Source organism: Dermacentor silvarum, chromosome 3 (assembly GCF_013339745.2).
Source record: "Dermacentor silvarum isolate Dsil-2018 chromosome 3, BIME_Dsil_1.4, whole genome shotgun sequence".
NCBI classification, from domain to species: Eukaryota; Metazoa; Arthropoda; class Arachnida; order Ixodida; family Ixodidae; genus Dermacentor; species Dermacentor silvarum.
Genome location: NC_051156.1, coordinates 174,161,709 through 174,180,384, shown reverse-complemented (window position 1 = coordinate 174,180,384; position 18,676 = coordinate 174,161,709). Strand labels below are relative to the sequence as shown.

General features: G+C 45.5%; 1 protein-coding gene and 1 long non-coding RNA gene across 5 annotated transcripts in view; both read right to left on the bottom strand.

Moving 5' to 3' along the window:
- The window catches only part of LOC125944084 (uncharacterized), a 465,938-nt gene that overhangs the window by 194,877 nt on the left and 252,385 nt on the right, over positions 1-18,676 (bottom strand). The window lies entirely within an intron of this gene.
- The window catches only part of LOC119446119 (nitric oxide synthase-like protein), a 407,352-nt gene that overhangs the window by 194,877 nt on the left and 193,799 nt on the right, over positions 1-18,676 (bottom strand). Inside the window, exon 1 of one of the 4 annotated variants that reach the window (XM_049663918.1) lies at positions 16,296-16,604. The exons of the other annotated variants lie outside the window; for them this stretch is intronic. Within the exon in view, the coding sequence (XP_049519875.1) occupies positions 16,296-16,432 (137 nt within the window). The 5' untranslated portion in view covers positions 16,433-16,604. Of the gene's footprint in view, positions 1-16,295; positions 16,605-18,676 lie in introns of those variants that run through there. 4 annotated transcript variants of the gene reach the window in all.

The window sequence follows — 18,676 nt, the reverse complement described above, 5'->3', positions numbered from 1 at the left end:
CATTATGTGTGACTTCAGTTTGATCTATAAGAACGGATTTGTTCATTAGATTCGATTCGCAAAGGAGCTTGAAGACACTGGACCACTGTCTGGTAGTTAATTTAATTTTTATAACTCGCATAAGCCTGAATATTCTCAAATGCGAACAATAATGCAAGAAGCGACGCTTAATTTTTTTTTATACAGGGTATACATGTGCGTAACCCACATTCTTAATTTTTAAAAGCCCGAAAACGCTTACTTCCAGAGACAACCACAACAACTGCAGAAAATCCACGGTGATCTGTAGCCACATTCCCACGTCTGTGCGTTGTGTAAACTCCACGTACCACAGCGTACAACAACCCATAAAGGAGTTTTCTTTTGTGAAAACATACACGCTAAATGTTAGCTATCGCAAGAAATATCTAGCTACAAAAAAAAGTGCGTTTTCATTCCCTAACGGGCGTATGCCTTTCTTATGACCTACATATAAAAACAAAGTAAAAAAGTGTAGGTATTTTGCTATTCTATAGTAGTATTATTGCGAGGATCGCTCAGAATAATGCTCAAGTGTCGCTAATGTCAAGTTAGAAGAAGGATACACGTGGTTATCCTTCATATTTTTGTTCTTTTTTATACTCATTTTCCTTCATGCCAAAGATTGCGACAACTTTGAAGCAATGAGAAGAAAAGAAAAGAAAAAACGGTAAACGCAAGAGCCCGCTAAAAAGACACCCTTTTTTCTATGAAAAATCGAAAAAATATAGACGAAAAGTCATCTCGAAGTTCCTGGAAGTGTTAGAAAAACGTCTCGATTCGCGCTCTCGTGGACACCTTGTCCCGCCTCGCATGCTCTGAGGCTGAAATTTAACACTTAAGGAACAACAGAAAAAGCAAAAAAAAAAAGAGGGGGGGGGGGAAGGGAAGCAGCAGGCGCACTAGCGTGATAAACGCAATCTGCATAAAGCACGCGCATGGAAGTTCCGCCCCCCCCCCCCCCAAAAAAAAAAAAAAAAGAGCAACAGGGACAGGATGTGGCTGTTGTCGTCGCGCGAAAGGTTCTACTATATTTGGCTGCCGACATTGTTATACGGCGTATTTACTTTTTCCACCCGCCTACTTGTCGAGGAAGGTGAGTTCGGAGGTTCTCTCAGAATTTGACGGTATACTATGTTGCCTGGACGTTGATTCTGCAGACACTCCAAACTCTATATTTTAGGCACTTTAACACGTTTCTTGGCTCACTTATACTTTCTCGTCTTGTCTGCTGCTCAGTAAAGGAGGCCGTATTCAGCAATTTCACATTAATGCAGCAATTTCGCGGAAATTCAGCAACCTGAACTTCATCATTCTCTCATAGCATGTGTGTGTGTGTGTGTGTGCGCGCGTGTGCGCACACACACACACACACACACACACTGCTCTGTTCTCGGCTCCCAAAATCATAACTGAGTATAACAAGAAAAAGAACATGTTGTAACTCAGTGACGATAGCTAGTGCTCCAGGAACGTTTGCAGGCGAGCGGGAAGAGGCAGGCTTCAAAGGCACAACTCCGCTGCCAATGCTGCGGCTAAACGGCTCGAGAAGGAACGCGAAAGTTACGGCCGGGACATAATTTCCTTTCGTTTCCTTCTTTCTTTTTTTTTTCGCGTGACTTCTCCCGTTTCTTAAGAGCCACGCCGCTATACACGAACTGACGTTTCGTCGTCGAACCCTCGCTCACCTCCCCCCCCCCTTTCCCCCATCCCTGCAAAGTCGAGGCGAACAAACGAGCCGAGCGGGCGATGCCAACGGCCTCGACCGTGGGCGCTTCCCGAAGCGGCTTCGAAGGCAACTTCGAAACGCAGCAGAGTTCATTTCCCTTGATGGGATTGGGCCCTTCCCGCCGGTCGCTCTGCCGGCAGACCCATTGCTCGGGTCACGGGCCCTTTCTGCCCAACGTTTCGAGCTATCCTTTAACATCTCTCTCTCTCTTTCCCTCCTCGCATCGAATAGCGTAAGCTACTTCTTCCATTCTTTCTTAACCTCCCCTCTTCCAAACTTTTCGGCTTCTTTTCCAACGAGCGCTCGCGATGTACCTTCGCGATTTTGGCCGAATAACGCAATTACGCCTCAAGAATTCCGCAGCCATTTCTGCCTCTGCCCTTTTAGAACGTCTCCTCCTTTACCTTTTCTTTCTTGTGTTTTTTTTTTTTTTTTGCTACGCAGGGAGCTTTTGTTCGCCTCCACTCTCTTTTTCTCTTTACCCTGACCTCCTCCGTCAACGCACAAAGCGTCAAAGTGTCACCGGCGCCGAAAGGACGCGAAGAGCGCCTCGCCTCAGATGGAGCAGAAGTGCTTAACGTTTTGCTCGAAAGCGTGGTATACAAAGCTGTTCAACCGAACGGCCATCGCATCGCAAACACAACGACGAAAGGTTAGGAGAGAAGCAGCCATCGAGATAAAAGCGGTGTGTACGCGAGCGTGTTTGTACAGCACATACGCGGGCAAGTGAAAGGAACAAACTATACACCGCCAAAAGCTGGACCCCGAGAAGGTTTTCGCAAAGACTGAGGAGAAAAAAAAAGAAAAAAAAAGGCATGAGGAGAAGAAGACAAGCGAGAGGTAGAGACATTTTGCGTCGCTTTTCGTACAATTGGTGTAAAACTTCTTTCGACAGCCTTAAAGCGCTTGTCACCAAGGCGGGCTATGGGACGGCCCGGCTTTGGTAAGCTCGTTGCGGTGGTTCTACAAGCACATTTCTTGTAACAAAAAATAATAATCGTAATAATAAAATTCGCAGCAATAGACGACATTCACTTGCGACGCCATAGTGGTAAATGTTTCCGTCTCTCTCTTTTTTTTCCCCCGTTTTACTTTTCTTCGCTCTAGTTAACCTGGTGTGTGAGGAGCTGGAAAGCCCAGCGCCAGTTTTTTTTTTTATTTCTGTTTCTTTTTTTAATGCATCCGCTCGAAAACGTGTTCTCCGTTGAATGTTTTATTTCTAGAAATATTACCACACTGCTTGCTCGCCAACACGCAGACACATACATTTATATGTGTGTGCGTATATCAGAGAGAAAGTAAGTGAATGCCTAGAGCTCAAAAGCAATAAAAAAATTCGCGAGAAAGTTGGCTTAAATCTCTGCACTTCCGTGAACAAGTGTCGCAAGACGCGGTAAGTGCTGGGACGAAAAAAAAATCCGTGCGAATAAAGTGGGGGTTGTTGACGTAGCCGTGCGTAAACTTAACTTTGCTTCAGTTCGCGCAACTACCATTCTTTTTGCTTCGTTTCGCTTTTCTCACTCACTCACACTCTCTCTGTTTTCTCTTTCTGTAAGTTCCTGCATGGAAAGATCATCTAGCTTTGCGTGCCGTAATAAGAAGGAATGTTTCATGCAGCGCACCGACAACCATAGATTGCGTAGTTACAAGCAGCAAACATACCATAATTATGGGTTACGCACTGAAGTCAAGGAGGGCGGCATAGCTTTGTGCACGGCTATAACGATGAAAAGCTGCGCGTTACCTCCATCCGCTTAGCTCCAGCAGCACCTTTGAAGCTGTGAATAGGGCAACAAAATGTCACGTGGAACTAAACGTTCCACCGAAAAATTACAGCGCACCAAAAAACGACAGGCGCTCCCCTATTTCCTCGAGGGAAGCAGCCCGTTTTCTTTCACGATTGGCAGACGTGATCCATGTAGCTTTCGCTCCCCTGCAGAGATTTGCTTAGACTGTGTGGAGATGGTGCGGTGAGCCTTCGTGCTGGTTGTAAGCCGCAGTACAAAACCAGACTCTGACGAAATTAAGACACTCGAAACACGTACGCTTACTCCCGCTTTCCGAAATAAAGTGAATTCAAGAAACTCTCACAACGTAATCGTGTCGCAACGAAATCATGTCAAAACCAAACGAAATCGCGTCATATCAAAATACATCACCTGATTCGCTAGCAGGGCAGGCGCTTTTTAACTTGCAGAAAGAGTGCACTACTTTTCGGGTAGATTTTTGCACGTTACGTCACAGACGCAGGTTCTCACCGCCCGAACATGGCGGTCACTACTGAGCACTTCCTGGGGAGGCACCCTGTAACAGTCCACCTAGTGGACATGCCCATTTCGTCTGCTACTGAAGTGCTGATTGGCTGTAGCGCCTAGCTCTTGCTGAAGCATACCCCAGCCCTGTCAATCAGAACTTCAACAGCAGACGAAATGGACATGCCCACTAGGTGGACCCTTAATAGAATACCGCCCCTGTGCTTTTCTTTCCGTTATATCGTCTAGCGCCGAACCCTCCGCAGAGCACAAAACCGGCTGGACTGAAGGCCGTTTTCAGAAACCAAGATCCTTGGACCATGCACACGCACGTAGCTGGCACAGAAAGCAATAAGGGGTTGCCACAGTACCTCGGGTCGACAGTTCTCTACAACAGTTTATAGATTAACAAGGGTAACAAACTATATGTGCGTCTGATTAACCTCCTTGCCTATCTATCTATCTATCTATCTATCTATCTATCTATCTATCTATCTATCTATCTATCTATCTATCTATCTATCTATCTATCTATCTATCTATCTATCTATCTATCTATCTATCTATCTATCTATCTATCTATCTATCTATCTATCTATCTATCTATCTATCACTACTATCAATTTTCGCTCAGGGCAAGACTCGCCTGTCATGCCGTCACGTTTCTTGTTCATGCAGCTTCTCAAAGCTCTGGTACTCTATGGCAGCTACGGTGACGTTAAGTGCAAACAATCTATACAACAACTTTATGAATTCATCAACTCGGTGTTAAAACAACAATAATTTTAAGCACTCAGATAAACGCACGCGATATACTACGTGATATAGTTTTCTTTTATTTTTCAATTTTTTTAAAGTTCCTTCTTTTTCTATTCCGCATCCTTCCAGCCCCTCTTCCGGTCACAAATAACTGGTCGTCCTTCTAGGTTGTTCTGTTTACTCGCTTCAACCGCGCGCGCACCGGAACGTGTGAGAGAGCGCAAGGTGTCACTTCTGCAGTCACCGTCGAATCGTCCGAGTGATGATGTCGTCATATCGTGACGAAAACACTTCGTTTGCATTGGCAGCGCTCGGAGCGCGCCACTCTCTGCGCCTTGCTTCTCGACGCTCCGCGGCGCGAAAAACATGCTTTGCGTCACTTTTTCTGAAATCGAGTTTTGTGATAACGTCAGAAAGCAGCGATGTCTTTTGCGCTCCACTTCCGGAAACTTAAGCATGATGCAATTATTTGTGGTACTCAGTCCAAATATCATGTGCCCAGACAAATGCGTGAAACCACCGAATATCGAGCAGACGGAAAGAAGAGCCAGGGAAGAGAAGGGGGAAATGAAGTGTTTTCGTCACGATATGACGACATCATCACTCGGGCGATTCGAATGCGACTGCAGAAGTGACACCTTGCGCTCTCTCACGCGTTCCGGTGCGCGCGTGGTTGAAGCGAGCGAACGAGCAGGCTGGCAGGTAAGAAAGGACGCGCGTGCGCAGTACGCGCTCTCGAACTTCAGCACGCAGCCGTCAGAAGGCACAGTCATGTTTACTGCCGTCTCATTTCCGTTTTCCTAGAGCTGCCTAAAACCAAAATATTGCCTGCCACTTTCGCTTGCAGGGCGCAGAAGGCGACCGAGAAAGAAAACAGCAGGCTCCGGCGTAAGGCGATGGGCTTCAAATGTGAGCGAATTTCGTTCAACCGAAGCAACAGTAACATCGAGGAGAGGACTGAACTTCTCTCTCTCTCTCTCTGTGCATTAAAAAACAAGCGCAAACAAACTTCGAACTTGAGAGAAATGGCAATTCATCGTATCTTACGCCTTGCTGCGTGTATACAGATAAACTAAAGAAGAACTCCACGAAATCACGAAACATTTGATTCATCTTCCGCGCATAAACGAAGTAAACAAATAACGTAATCGCAGCTTGCGAAGTATGTGGGAGAAGAATGCATTCCTCGCCGCGTCCCACCGATAACTGACACTCTTCGTTTTCGAAAGGGAATTCCACAAACTTTGCAAGTGTAACCGGGGCAAGCATTCCGCACACACAGGCAATTGTGGGCAAACGCTACAGTCACACCACCGGCAGGACGGCGGGCGTTGCCGGACGTGTTGTTCGATTAAAATTTTTAAAGTGAGTTTGTGGTTCTATATACAGTGCGCGTTTTTTTTTCAGTAGTGCTGTCTCGGATAAATAAATAGAAAATGGCATATCCAACGCCCACGCTGGAATCTACGTGAAACCAAGCTTGAGCGAAGCGGATTTAATGAAATATACGACTGCTAAATGCGATACAAATTATTCTGTCTATTTTCATTATATGGCAAAGTGCAATCTCACGCAAATTATGCACCGGGCAGCTAGATCCCAACTTTGATCTCATGCAATGTTTGATGCTTATGCGGTGCGCCGTTCACACGCTATTACGCCGACGTGCAAGCACCAAATCCTGGCGGGTTCTCAGTGGGAGACGTCTACACGCAGTAATGTCACGTGGTCTGAGTTGACTTATGATACTTTTCCAGTGAAGCATGGTGGCGAGAGGTGCATGGGGCAGAGCGAAGTACCAGGCCCATGTCAATACGTTTAGGGTTTTCCTTTTTTGTTTACCATTTGCGTCGCACTGGGGGGGGGGGGGGGGGGGGGGCATTGACCCATTGCGGGGTATTGACCTACAATTGCAAGGCAGGTACCAAGTACCACACACCCAGCGCCATATTGAGCCATTGGATGCCCAATGGGTCAAGAATAATGTAGCCCAATATAAATAAAGTGATATCAAAGAACTGACCAACCTGCGGACTAGGCAAGATTAATCATTAACAACATAGTCTATAAGTCACCCTTGTTGTATCCGCATGTAAATGGCCTTCATGCTTACGTATAATTTCGTCCTAAAGTAATGCCCCGTGGCAACCCGAGCAAATAATAATTAACGAAAAAGATAATCAAAGATGCCGTTGAATATAATGAAACAGAAAGCTTCGCGTTAAAAGAATATAAGCCTAGACTACTAAAATTAATCCGGAGACATTCACTGCGGCCTATCTGATAACACGCTCACATTAGTAGGTTACAGAAAGAGGAATAAGAAAGCGGCACATTCTCGTAAACGGTGCCGACAAACAAAACACGCGAAAAGTCAGCGCGTCTAGAGCTTTGGATCATAATAAAACGTACGAGAAGCAATATATGCGGCTCACGCTGTTGAAGTAGAAGACTTTGTGGTACGTACCACAAATACGACTTTGGAAATTGCGTAACGGTTTTTGAAGTGCACCGGTCCAAAGCACACTGAACCCTTTCGAAATTTCGCCCTGTTCATCAAGTACAGCTATCGCACGGAGATAAAAATGAGAGTCAAAAGTACGCAGTAATCCGTTGGAGTGGAAAGGAACTTGTTAAGATAGCCTCATATCCACTTCACCAATGCTACTGGCGTCAGTGTCATTCACCCGAAATTGGCGTTCCCATTGGCGCTACAATGAACTTCTACACCTAACGTCGTCCCTCACTTCCCGACATTATTTATGGGCACGGTCATTGCAGGTGAGTGAGGAATTGCACTGAAAGTATACTATGTGGGCTTGGTGGGCCTTAGTAAACACAAATTATGCTCGCGTAAGACGCGTTTATTAACACTTCGGAACAATATATTAACGATGAAGAGCACCATTTCTGCGTGTTGGCTAATATGCGTGCATTACAGTGATGATAACGCGTACTCCTCCCTTATCGGAATGGCTACAAGTTCAGATTGTGAATTTTGCGGGTGCAAAGAGACGATAGCGCATCTTCTGTGTGATTGTTGTCGTTTTAGTGCACAAAGAAAAGTCCTCAGCACCACGCTCGACAAGATTGACAGCCGTCCCCTTACTGAAACCAGAATTCTTGGTCCCTGGTCTCAGCCGACAGTCGGCACGAACTGCTTTAAAAGCACTAGTATGCTTTTTAAAAGAAACAGGACTTATTCAAAAACTATAGGATGTGTGAACTAATGCATTCCTTGTTTATTATTAACTTTTTATCTTCTCTTGTTTTCTTATCCTTTTTCCCTTACCCCATCCTCCTGTGCGGAGTAGCCAACCGGAAACTTAATCTGGTTAACCTTTCTGCCTCTCACCGCTATTTTCCTTCCTTCCTTCCTTACTACAGTGATGATGTAAATTGTAAACAGATAAACTGAAACTGTTTGCCTCCTGCTACACAAACAGCACGAAACGCCAAAGTAACTGACGCTGACCACAAAAGGAAGTCAGCCACGCATACGTCCTGTGTACAGTAGGTACGTTGTTTCATGTAAAGAAAACAAAAGCACGTATTACGAAGGGGTGTTTACTAGGACGTGCAGTGCGACGAAAATGTGGTTGCTCCAATTCTGAAATATAATGAACAATGTAGCTACACCTGCCGGAAACCTGCAGTGCGTGGTTGTTGGTACGCTAATTCGTTATGTCGATTCGGATGCGGAATACTACCATGTGTCTCTTTTTTTGGACGAGGGCATTGTCCATACGCGCGAACTCACTGAGTTAGCAGAGCTCTGCGGCCCATCGCACTTACTGATGCACATGTAAGTTAAGCCCTGTGCGACCTCGTGCGGAGAACTTGTGCAGAGATACGAGGCAAATGTTGCACTGAAACGACCTTGTTAAGCAGTATTGTTAGTGACATTGTCCGTGTTGCGATAACTTCGGCGACAAGGCAATGTGGTACACTGAGCCGGCGTGTATGTATGTATGTATGTATGTATGTATGTATGTATGTATGTATGTATGTATGTATGTATGTATGTATGTATGTATGTATGTATGTATGTATGTATGTATGTATGTATGTATGTATGTATGTATGTATGTATGTATGTATGTATGCATGTATGCATGCATGCATGTATGTATGTATGCATGCATGCATGTATGTATGTATGTATGTATGTATGTATGTATGTATGTATGTATGTATGTATGTATGTATGTATGTATGTATGTATGTATGTATGTATGTATGTATGTATGTATGTTGATTGTAAGTAACTCAGAAGCAACCGGGACCCATCAAAAAGAAAGTGAAACAAAGGCAAAGGAAAGACAGGGGAGGTTAACCAGAGATTATCTCCGGTTGGCTACCCTGTACTGGGGGAGAGGTAAAGAGACGAGATAGGTGTACGAAAATTTGTACGATAACACAAAAGGCCTTGCTTTTGTAGGGCCGGGCTGGTTGCCTAATGACAAAGACATACCGGAGCAAAATATTCGCAACAGCAGGATGAGCCATGCGTGCCTGCCGCGGCCAAAGTTCGGAGACACTGAGTACATCGCAATGAAATGCCAAGATATTCACCCAGCCAGAACCGTAGCAAAAGTCCATATTCCGGACTCGATGGGGAGGCTAAATTGATGGGATTGTTAACTGCTCAGCAGTCGAGGTAGGCCAGTTAGGGCATTGGTGGAAAAAACGCAGGCGAGAGATGGGTCCGGGATCGTCACTGTCATAGATACCTTTACTAGATAGAGCAGATAAGCAAAGTGCTACATTAAGATAGGGTAGGACGTAAGTACCTTTCAAAGGCTAGGTGACCATTCATCGGCAACTTGACTTAAAGCGGATGCCGTTAGAAATCATGGTCTTTACGAAGTCGGGGAAGAGCTTAGAGTCAGGGTTTGTTTGTGCACACGGATATAAACACTGGCGAGTACGAGTGATTGCGATTCTGAATGCGAGCGAGCACCACAGAGCAGCGAATGAGAAACACAGAATACGGCTGCTATTTAGCTAAAGTAGTTTTTTTAGGTAAGCGTGAGTGAGTTGCATATATGATTTTGCCAGGGCTGCTTTCGTGTGCCACCGTGATCCAGCTCACTCAAAACGAACACCCGCTTGCAAACCAACAAGGCTCGTCACGCGTGTGGTACAAAGTCAATCAATACATCTGCGGAACGAGGCGCAGGCGAAACAACTTGAACGGCTAATTATCAAACTGGTAGTTGAGATCTTTCTTTACGTTCTATCTTTAAGCTAGGCCCTCTTGGGCTTTTGCTCTAACGAACACTTTAGCCTTGATATGTTCTTACTTCCCTGCACTGTAGATTAAATAGAATGGACTGAACCTGAACTACACTTTGAATGACTCGTAGATTCATCTCTTTGAACTAAACTCAATGACGTCTGCGCCTGCAGACGTTATTGAAAGCGGCTCTAATGATTACTTCAAAGTTTGCGTAAGTATGTAATAAGTTTATTTTCGAAGTTAGTTCAGTACGATCTTATTATTATTTTTTTTTGCGCCAACGCTTGCACCTCCACTTACGTCATTCTTCTGGTTTCTACCTGCACATCTGAGGGCTGCCTTGTATGCTCCATATCGTGGTCTCATAACCTTCTCGTTGACCATTCCGTTGCGCTATGGCCATTCCTACCGTTCTACCTTCGCTACATGTATAGCGTAAAAAAAGACTTCGAGAGGTCGAGAGAGACTGCCCCCGGGATGCGGCCTTCTTACGAACCTGCTGACAGGTTCGAAAACTTCGAAAGAATTTGGAAACTTTTCGATTCAGTCATTCTTCTATTTTCTTATTTTTGATTTTTTTTTCGGTACTATTAGGCGCCCTTGTTGCTCAATGGGGACAAACCTCACTGTTGCTCTTTCAACGTCTGGCGCAAGCCATAGCCGTTTTTCGGTGCCACTGTAACAAACTTATCGCGGAGTTGCTCTTTGTATCTCGTTAAAATCGAAACAGTAGCGAGAAGCCCGAACGGCTTCGCCCCCTTTTGTTCGGGCTTTTATCGCCATTATTGATGGTGCTGACTCGGTAGAACCTAAATGAACGAGACAAGCGTACTTCCAGAAAAAAAGAAAAATGACGTCAGACGTTTGGACGGGGAGCTAGCGGAGGTCAACGTAAAGAACCAACGCAGAAATGACGTTAAAAAAGTAAACAAGAAAGAAAAGGCGTGCGCCATTCAAACAGTTCCCAAAATGGACGCGATATCTTCAAAAATGTGTGCAGTGGACTTAAGTTATAGAACGCCACTACCTAGAAAGACAAATTTTGACGGCGGAGGAATAAAAAGAAAAAGAAAGAACGAAATAAAAAAGAAATGGTCATGCTTTATTACCCAACACCTAGAAGTAACCGTCCATGCTCCCTGGCAAACAAGCTGGCTCTGCTTCTACAGCCAAATTTGCTTCAATAATACTACAAATGGTATATTGACTTACTTGATGCTGATAGGTTTTATTACCACAAGGGTTGCATATGGGGCTAAATAACGCTAATGAGTCGTTAATGGGACATGAGCTCTGAACGGTATGCGCACAAAAAACGTCTAAAAATATACGTATCCTGTAAAGTGCCTAAATGTATAATTTATTACAAAGTGTGACCCTGAATACGACAAGCTATGTTGCAACCATATAAGATTCCGCGAAGTGATGACAAAATTAAAAGCTAGAACTTTTGGCGACTTGTAATAAATTAATCTTGTTCCGCAGAAGCAGCGAGATCACTCTACTTCTACAAAATAGTTCCAATGTAATGTAAAGCCTGTTTCTCAGAAGAAAAAAAAAAGGCTATACTTGACGTTCAACCATTCTGAAGAAAAGGAAGAAGGCACGCCGTATGTCGATAAGTTAAGCATAAGAGATGCACGTATGTGTACGCTCGAATAATAGGCTTGCTTAAGAAGGACTAACCTGCAAGGCCGTGCTTTTGATCACACGATACTATCTCTATTTCTATATCTTCGTGTTTTCTTTGTTTCTTGGTAGCACTCTCTAAGATGGCTTTGCCGCAACAGTTTCCCTCGCGTATCCTTGCGACGATATCCCGGCGCAGGAAGCATTACTCCCGCAAAAAAAAAAAAAAAAGAAAAGAAAAACAGCCTAATTGTAGGACAACCTCGCAACCGTGAGGCGCTGTTATCTAAGTGTTTTCACTAGGCTCTTTTACATATTATCTTTCGGATACATCGAATCATCGAGGGGACCCACGTTACCCGACTCTTATCTGGTAAGGAAACGTCACATGGCCTTTCTTTACCTCAAGGACACTGTGTAACTAAGGTAATAGCCATGCTTAACGAACGTCCGCCGGCAAAGAAACGGCGAAATAAAAACGTCGCATGCTTTTGTTAGAAGGCACATCGCGTCCGACTTTCTTCCCTTGTTGATCTATCCGATACCACTATCAGTTAAGCTATTACCCAGCTTTTCGTGACCAATTACATTAATCTCACGTCGCAGGTATCACGTGGTCAGCTTTTCGAAACAGAGACGTCTCTCTTTAAGCTCGGTGGGCACGTGTAGTACGGTAGCCTATGACTAGAAAGCCTAGATTTAGATTGAGAACAGGGAAGAGAAAGTACGAGCTTTTTTTTTTCGTTTTTCCCCTTACCCGTGACCACAAGCAGCGATGGAAAGCCAATATTTCGTGCCAAGAAGCGTTTCAGTGGGCAAGACGTTGCCATTCTCCTCTGGCAACGAATAGATGGCAATCAGAGATCGTCAGACGTTATCGAATAGCAATGTTGGTGCTCTCGGAATATTGAGTGACCATCATCGTCACAACGTAATTTCACTCGATGTTCCGTAGTAAGTAGTATAACTGCCCCAGGATTCATCCGTTATGTCTACCTTCTCGTGAGGTTGGCTCGATGACTAGCGATCGTTGAGCGTGCAACAATAATTGCACAGTAATTGCGTTTCATTTGATAGTTTGGCACAGAAAGGTTCGGGTATATTCCAGTTCAGCGGAATCGCCGCACAGGATAATCACTGATGCCTGTGCACGTAGATATATCTGATTGCTGGCCTTAAATAGAAAAAAAAAGAGTGAATTGCATCTTTAATCCCTCGCCATCAAAATAAAACAAACGAACCATCAAAAACGCTCTCTATTGTTACTTCAGAGTGGCGCACAAAATTCGCACTTTCCTATCGGTTCTTTGACACTTGAAAACAAAATAGTCGCGTTGATTTGACAAAGTCCCGTTATACTAGTAATGACACTCATCACATAAATTTTTACGCCAAATAGATGTCACGTGAAAACTTCTCACGCTATAGGCTGCGCATTCTCACTGTCGCTTTTGGCTCTGAAAAAGAACGCACCGACCAGCACGGATGTCGGAGTAGCAGAGACGTATGCAACTTTATGAAGGACGCCAGTGAAACGCCCCTAATGGTTTTTTGGGCGTCATTGCATGGAAACGGGTTTCCGTAAGAAACTACTGTGGCGCGGAGTTAACCGTTGCCGTCCACCTTGCGACACCTCTTAGCGATCTGCTAAGTATTTTCAACACTCCTGTGCGTAACGGCACGTGTATTTTTGGAAAGAACCGACCAGGAGAAAATGGCGGTGGTTATGACGTACATATACCAGCGGAACCTTTCGGAGAACTGATGGGCTTGTCAATGACACAGTAGTGTAAACAGCAACGTGTCATTCAGGGATTCGGTAGGGGGCCGCAGGGAAATAGGCGAAAACATCCTTCACCAAGAAAACCGACAAAGACAAAGAGACAACCGAGGAACCACGCACACAAACAAACACCTCGTTTACACCTGGCCAGGGGGCATTGGTATTTTGAAAATGTTGGTATTGATCTCACTGCAATCTTTGTCCCCTTTTTTGCTTGTAGCATATGCAGTTTTGTGCAGGCTTGTCAAGTTAAAAAAATAAAGAAAGGCAGAACCGGTACCGTCTACAGGTGCCTACGTCTCGGTAAAGACAGTCAATAATAATATTATTAATAATAATATATAATAGTAATAACAATAATAATAATAAAGCTGGACAGTGATATCGGGCCAATTACGTCACGTCGGAGGAATGTCTACGCAGCGGCAGCAGTTGGGCGGACGCACGCGTGGTATTCACTGTATGCCAATTATAATCGCACCTGAATGCACAGAAAAGATAAACAGCGACGCGGATGATTAATTACCCCCGGCGAGTTTCACCACCGCACTTTCTCACGAAAAGACAGCCTTTCGGTGAGCTTGACTAGGGTATGCTGAGCTAACGCATCATAGCTTCCCGACGTTGCGCCGAAGCGGAAAATCCGCCCCAAAGGAACGTTCAGCCGTAAATACCTAGCAAGTCCCGCCTGTCGAAAAAAAAAAATGTTGACCTCGCTTCATTGCCGCCACAAAGCGTACCCCAGCCACGACGCAGTGTATATATAGTTGTAACTGCGGTATTGTGCCTCGCTCTACGGCGACGTCTTCAATCAAAAGCTCACCAACAACAAAGAAAGGAAGAAGAAAAAAAAGAGCAGGGGGGGGGGGGGGGGGGAGCGAACAGGCAAGCTAAATACACATGGGAATGAAAGGAAAGATTTTGCGGGCGAGCAACGAAATTGAAAAATCTCTAAAAAACTAAACGAAAGAAAAAGTTAAATAGGCTATTACATTTATATTTCAAGTACATAATACACCTATTTAATAATAAATATTGATATAATAAGTATAGCTATTATATAAATAATTTTATAATATTTAGAAAGAGTACTTGAGCAACAGAGAAGGAATATTTATGAGACATCAATTTTAGAAACAAATACAAGCTCAAGCTCCCAGAAATGGCCGACATCACCGAAAGGAAGCCCATTTTCGTTTCCAGCAACTATCTCTGCTCTCTCAACGACAGCGAAGGATGGCCCTCGCCTGAACATAGCGAAATGCGGATCAGTTCTTTGTTTAGTCGCGAGATAAAACACGTGTTGAATAGGCTTTCCACGGAGGATCACGTTCGACAGCATCATTAGACGATCCACCGGAAAGCTGCATTCTCGATACAGTGGACATTGAACTCAGGGCTCTCTATTAACTTGCCGAGATGAGTTTAAACATTGTATCATTTTACCCTGGCTAGGTGTCACCTTCGCCAACCATTTCCTACATAAAACTGGGCGTGCCGTATATCGTAATAATGTACCACAATGCAAAGCGATTGAAGCGCGATGCTTAAGACTATACGTGGCTGCTGGCACTTTGTGCGGCAGCGGTGGGCGCTGGGAATACCGAGCTGATACATATTTGTATCATATGAAAGCGAGAGTCTTTGTGATGCATTGTGAATGCATTAGGCCCCATCAGAGATCACTCACCGCTCACCGGTGGCGCCATAAGCGCCGGCCGCAATGCTGGTCCGAATATTGCGTTTCAGTCGCTGAGCGCCGTACTTGTGGTGAACCACTGCGAGCACAAATCGTACGTTCACTGTCAGCTTGTCCGGTTTTACGCACAGCGGAGGCGAGAGATGAGCGTCAATCTTAGAAGTAATGAGACAGTTTATTGACGGTTGTCTTCACACTGCACGGAGCATTAAAGCTTTGTGCGACTTTGTTTTTCTTTTTCGTGCGTCCTAACTTCAGGTTACCGACAACGTTCATATGCTTGAACTTGATTAACTTTCTTTTGCCTATCGATAACTGTGTTCCTTTGTGTTCTTCATTGTTTGATTTGTTTTCATTTGTCTTGCCCTTCAGTAGATCAATTTTCCTTAATTATATTTTAATCATTCATGGCACCTTAGTCCATTTAGCAGTGAAATGGCGTAGTAGTGAGATTCCATCTAGTTCCTTAATGATATTTTAATGGTTCATGGCCCTTTAGTTCATTTAGCAGCGAAATGACCATATCCGTACGATTCCAACTTTCCAATCTCCTAAGTTCACCTGAATTGCCAGTGAACACCACCTGTCATGTAAATTTCAGACGCGGAAGCGGCCCTGATGGCCTCGGACATATAGAGATGGGGGATTAGAGAGTACCTGCTGCCTGATAATGTGCCAAGGAACAGTGGGCAAGAAATAGGTTTTAACGACACGCTTTGAAAGTTAGATAGCTGGCCGACAACCTGTCGTTGATTTAGGGCTTGCCGGGCATGAAATTCTGGCCCCTAGTTCCTTATCCGCCGATTCGTCAATCAACTGCCAGTACAGGCATCCGACTCCTTTCAAGGACCGTAGTCTATTGTGGGAAGAAAAAATATTATCAATAAAGCTAGCTTCGCCTTTTGTGATTGTCAGGTCTCGCTATACGACTGTCTCAGTAAGAAAGTTTGAGAGCACAGGGGAAGTCATTCCTAAAGCGTGAATAACTCAATTTGCCGTGCTTCCTGGGGGGTACAATCTCTCAGATTTTTACGGCTATCGACGATATTATTTATAATTCAGATCTTATCTTAAGTAGAAAGATAGGCCGGTTTACCCTGGAACTCCAGTTTACCTTGGAATTCAAATAACCGGTGATAACTCGATCCCAGTTACCGACAATACCGTGATAAACTTCCGCTCACCTGTCGTCCGAAGACCCCCTGCCGTCGCCATTGACGTTGGCCGATAGTAAATCCGTTTTGCTCGACGAGACCACGATGACGTCGGCTTTCGTCAGCGTCGCTTCGGCATCGTGCGTGCCCACATCGGCGGAAGACATTTCTATATCGCGGCAACTGCTTCTTACTGACACCGTATGCAGGCTGTGCCGTCAGGCGTGTGCCAAAGCTATAATCGCGCTGCCAGCCGCAGAAACACGGACGTTTGTCGGTTGCGGAGCGGGCGGGTATTTCCTATGGTGCGCGTTTGTGGCGCGCGCGTCCTTCTGATGAGCCGCGCGCTATTCGACTCTCGATCGCTGCTCTCCGCTGCTGCTGCTGCTGCTGCTGCTGCTGCGTGCGAGGTGGTGTACGTAGCATTGCATGGTGGAGAGGCCTCCTTCTCTCTCCCGCTAACATTCTCCTCGGCTCTCTGTTATCCGGGATCTACGGACGGGCGAGCCAGCAATCGAGCGAGTGAGAGCGGACCTGTCGGTTGCATTGCCGAACGCGCTTCGACGTCGTCTATCACGTACAACACGTAGGGTGCGACGTATAGCGGGCGTGATGTCACTTCGACGGCGGTGAAGCGAAAGAATATCGCGGGCGCTCGCCACTTCGACGTCACCGATGCGTCTCGGACGGAGCCGATTATAGGGAGGCTCGCCGCGAACGTGCCGAGCATTGCAACGAGCCGGTGAAAACCACGCCGGGAACGCTACGCCGCTATGCCGCAACGTATACGAGTTCTGTCGAAAAGGAGAGGGTATCGAGAAGGGCTTCGGCGGAGCAGCGGTTCAGTAGAGAGGCGAGCACGACACTTGCTCCCGTTGTTGGACGAGCGGTGAGACCGGGCCGCCTTGAGAAGGGCCTTGGTCGTTGACCTGCTTTGAATTCGTTTCTTGCTTTAATTTTGCTCTGCTGGGGCACATACGTTCCGACAGTGCAGCACAACGGACGGTGATGCGAGGCCACGAGCTGGAATATTGTGGAGCAAGATTTCTTGCGTATAGCTTCCGCAGGCAAGGCTTTTGCTGCCACTTAGCTTTAAAGATTTGCCGGTGTCGTCGTTAAAGAATATAACTCTCTTGTTATGCGGTTGTCGGACGAGCTTTTGCCTCACGGCGAGCGTAGCGTACCCGCTGTCTCAGGAGCTATGGCATATATTCCTCGGCTCGAGCGCAAGTCAACAACGATTTGGTCTGAGCTAGTTGGTTCATGGTGAACGTATATAGTTAGATCCTAGATTTACAAACAGTACAAAGAAGAGGCAACACCACATGTTTGTCGTGTGGTGTCGCGGCTAACGCAAGGTCGCGGCTTCCCATTCCGGCCGCGGCTACCGCATTCATTAGGTGGCGACGAAATACAAAACGCCCGCCCACTTATATTTGGATGCGTGGTAAGTGACAGCAAAGCATCGAGATCAGTTCAGAGCTGCCAGTTACGGTCGCTGAGTTTCTCAGCAATGTTCAATCAATCAATCAATCAATCAATCAATGTATTGAATATTTTCGCGCACGTCATCTGCCTTCGGCCTCACTCCTTCCACTGTGCGGCAGCCATCCCGGATCACCTCCGATTGATCGACCTGTACTTGCTCTCTTCCGTTATTTGATGCAGATTAGTGCATTCGCGCATGTAGGAAAACCGTTCCCAGATGTTTTTTTTAAAGTATTGTACGTCGGTATGACGTGCAATATAATATGTATGTGTATGCCTGGTGATCATGATGATGTCGGTGGGGAAGTGAACAACGTGGCCCATTGAATATAGAGGATGTGGGAGACCAACCTGGAGGCAATGGGCTAAATCACACACACACACACACACACACACACACACACACACACGCACACACAGCACACGCACACGCACACGCACCGCACACCACGAGCACACACACACACACACACACACACACACACACACACACACACACACACACACACACACACACACACACACACACACACACACACACGAAGACAGAGAGAAAGAGAGAAAGAAAGAGAGAAAACGCCAGGAAATATGACTAAAGTGAACGTGCTACGCTGAGCGGAATAGACATTTTATGACAGGCTGACAGGCTTCAATTTTAAACATGTGACATGTCCCTAATCTGAATTAAAATATATTAAAAATAGTGAAGGTATGCATACAAACGCTAGAATTACGGTCTTAGCTGAGCGCTTTGAGCGTATATATGTTGCTTTTCGGATGAATGTCATGAAGCGAGGTCATAATATCGCCTACGTTCGTTTTATCACGTATATATGCAATGGAGGACCTTCGGACATACGCAGTGCGTCATCCACTGCGTCAGATAACGCGCGCAGTCCGCAAGTGAAAGGGTACGCAAGTTT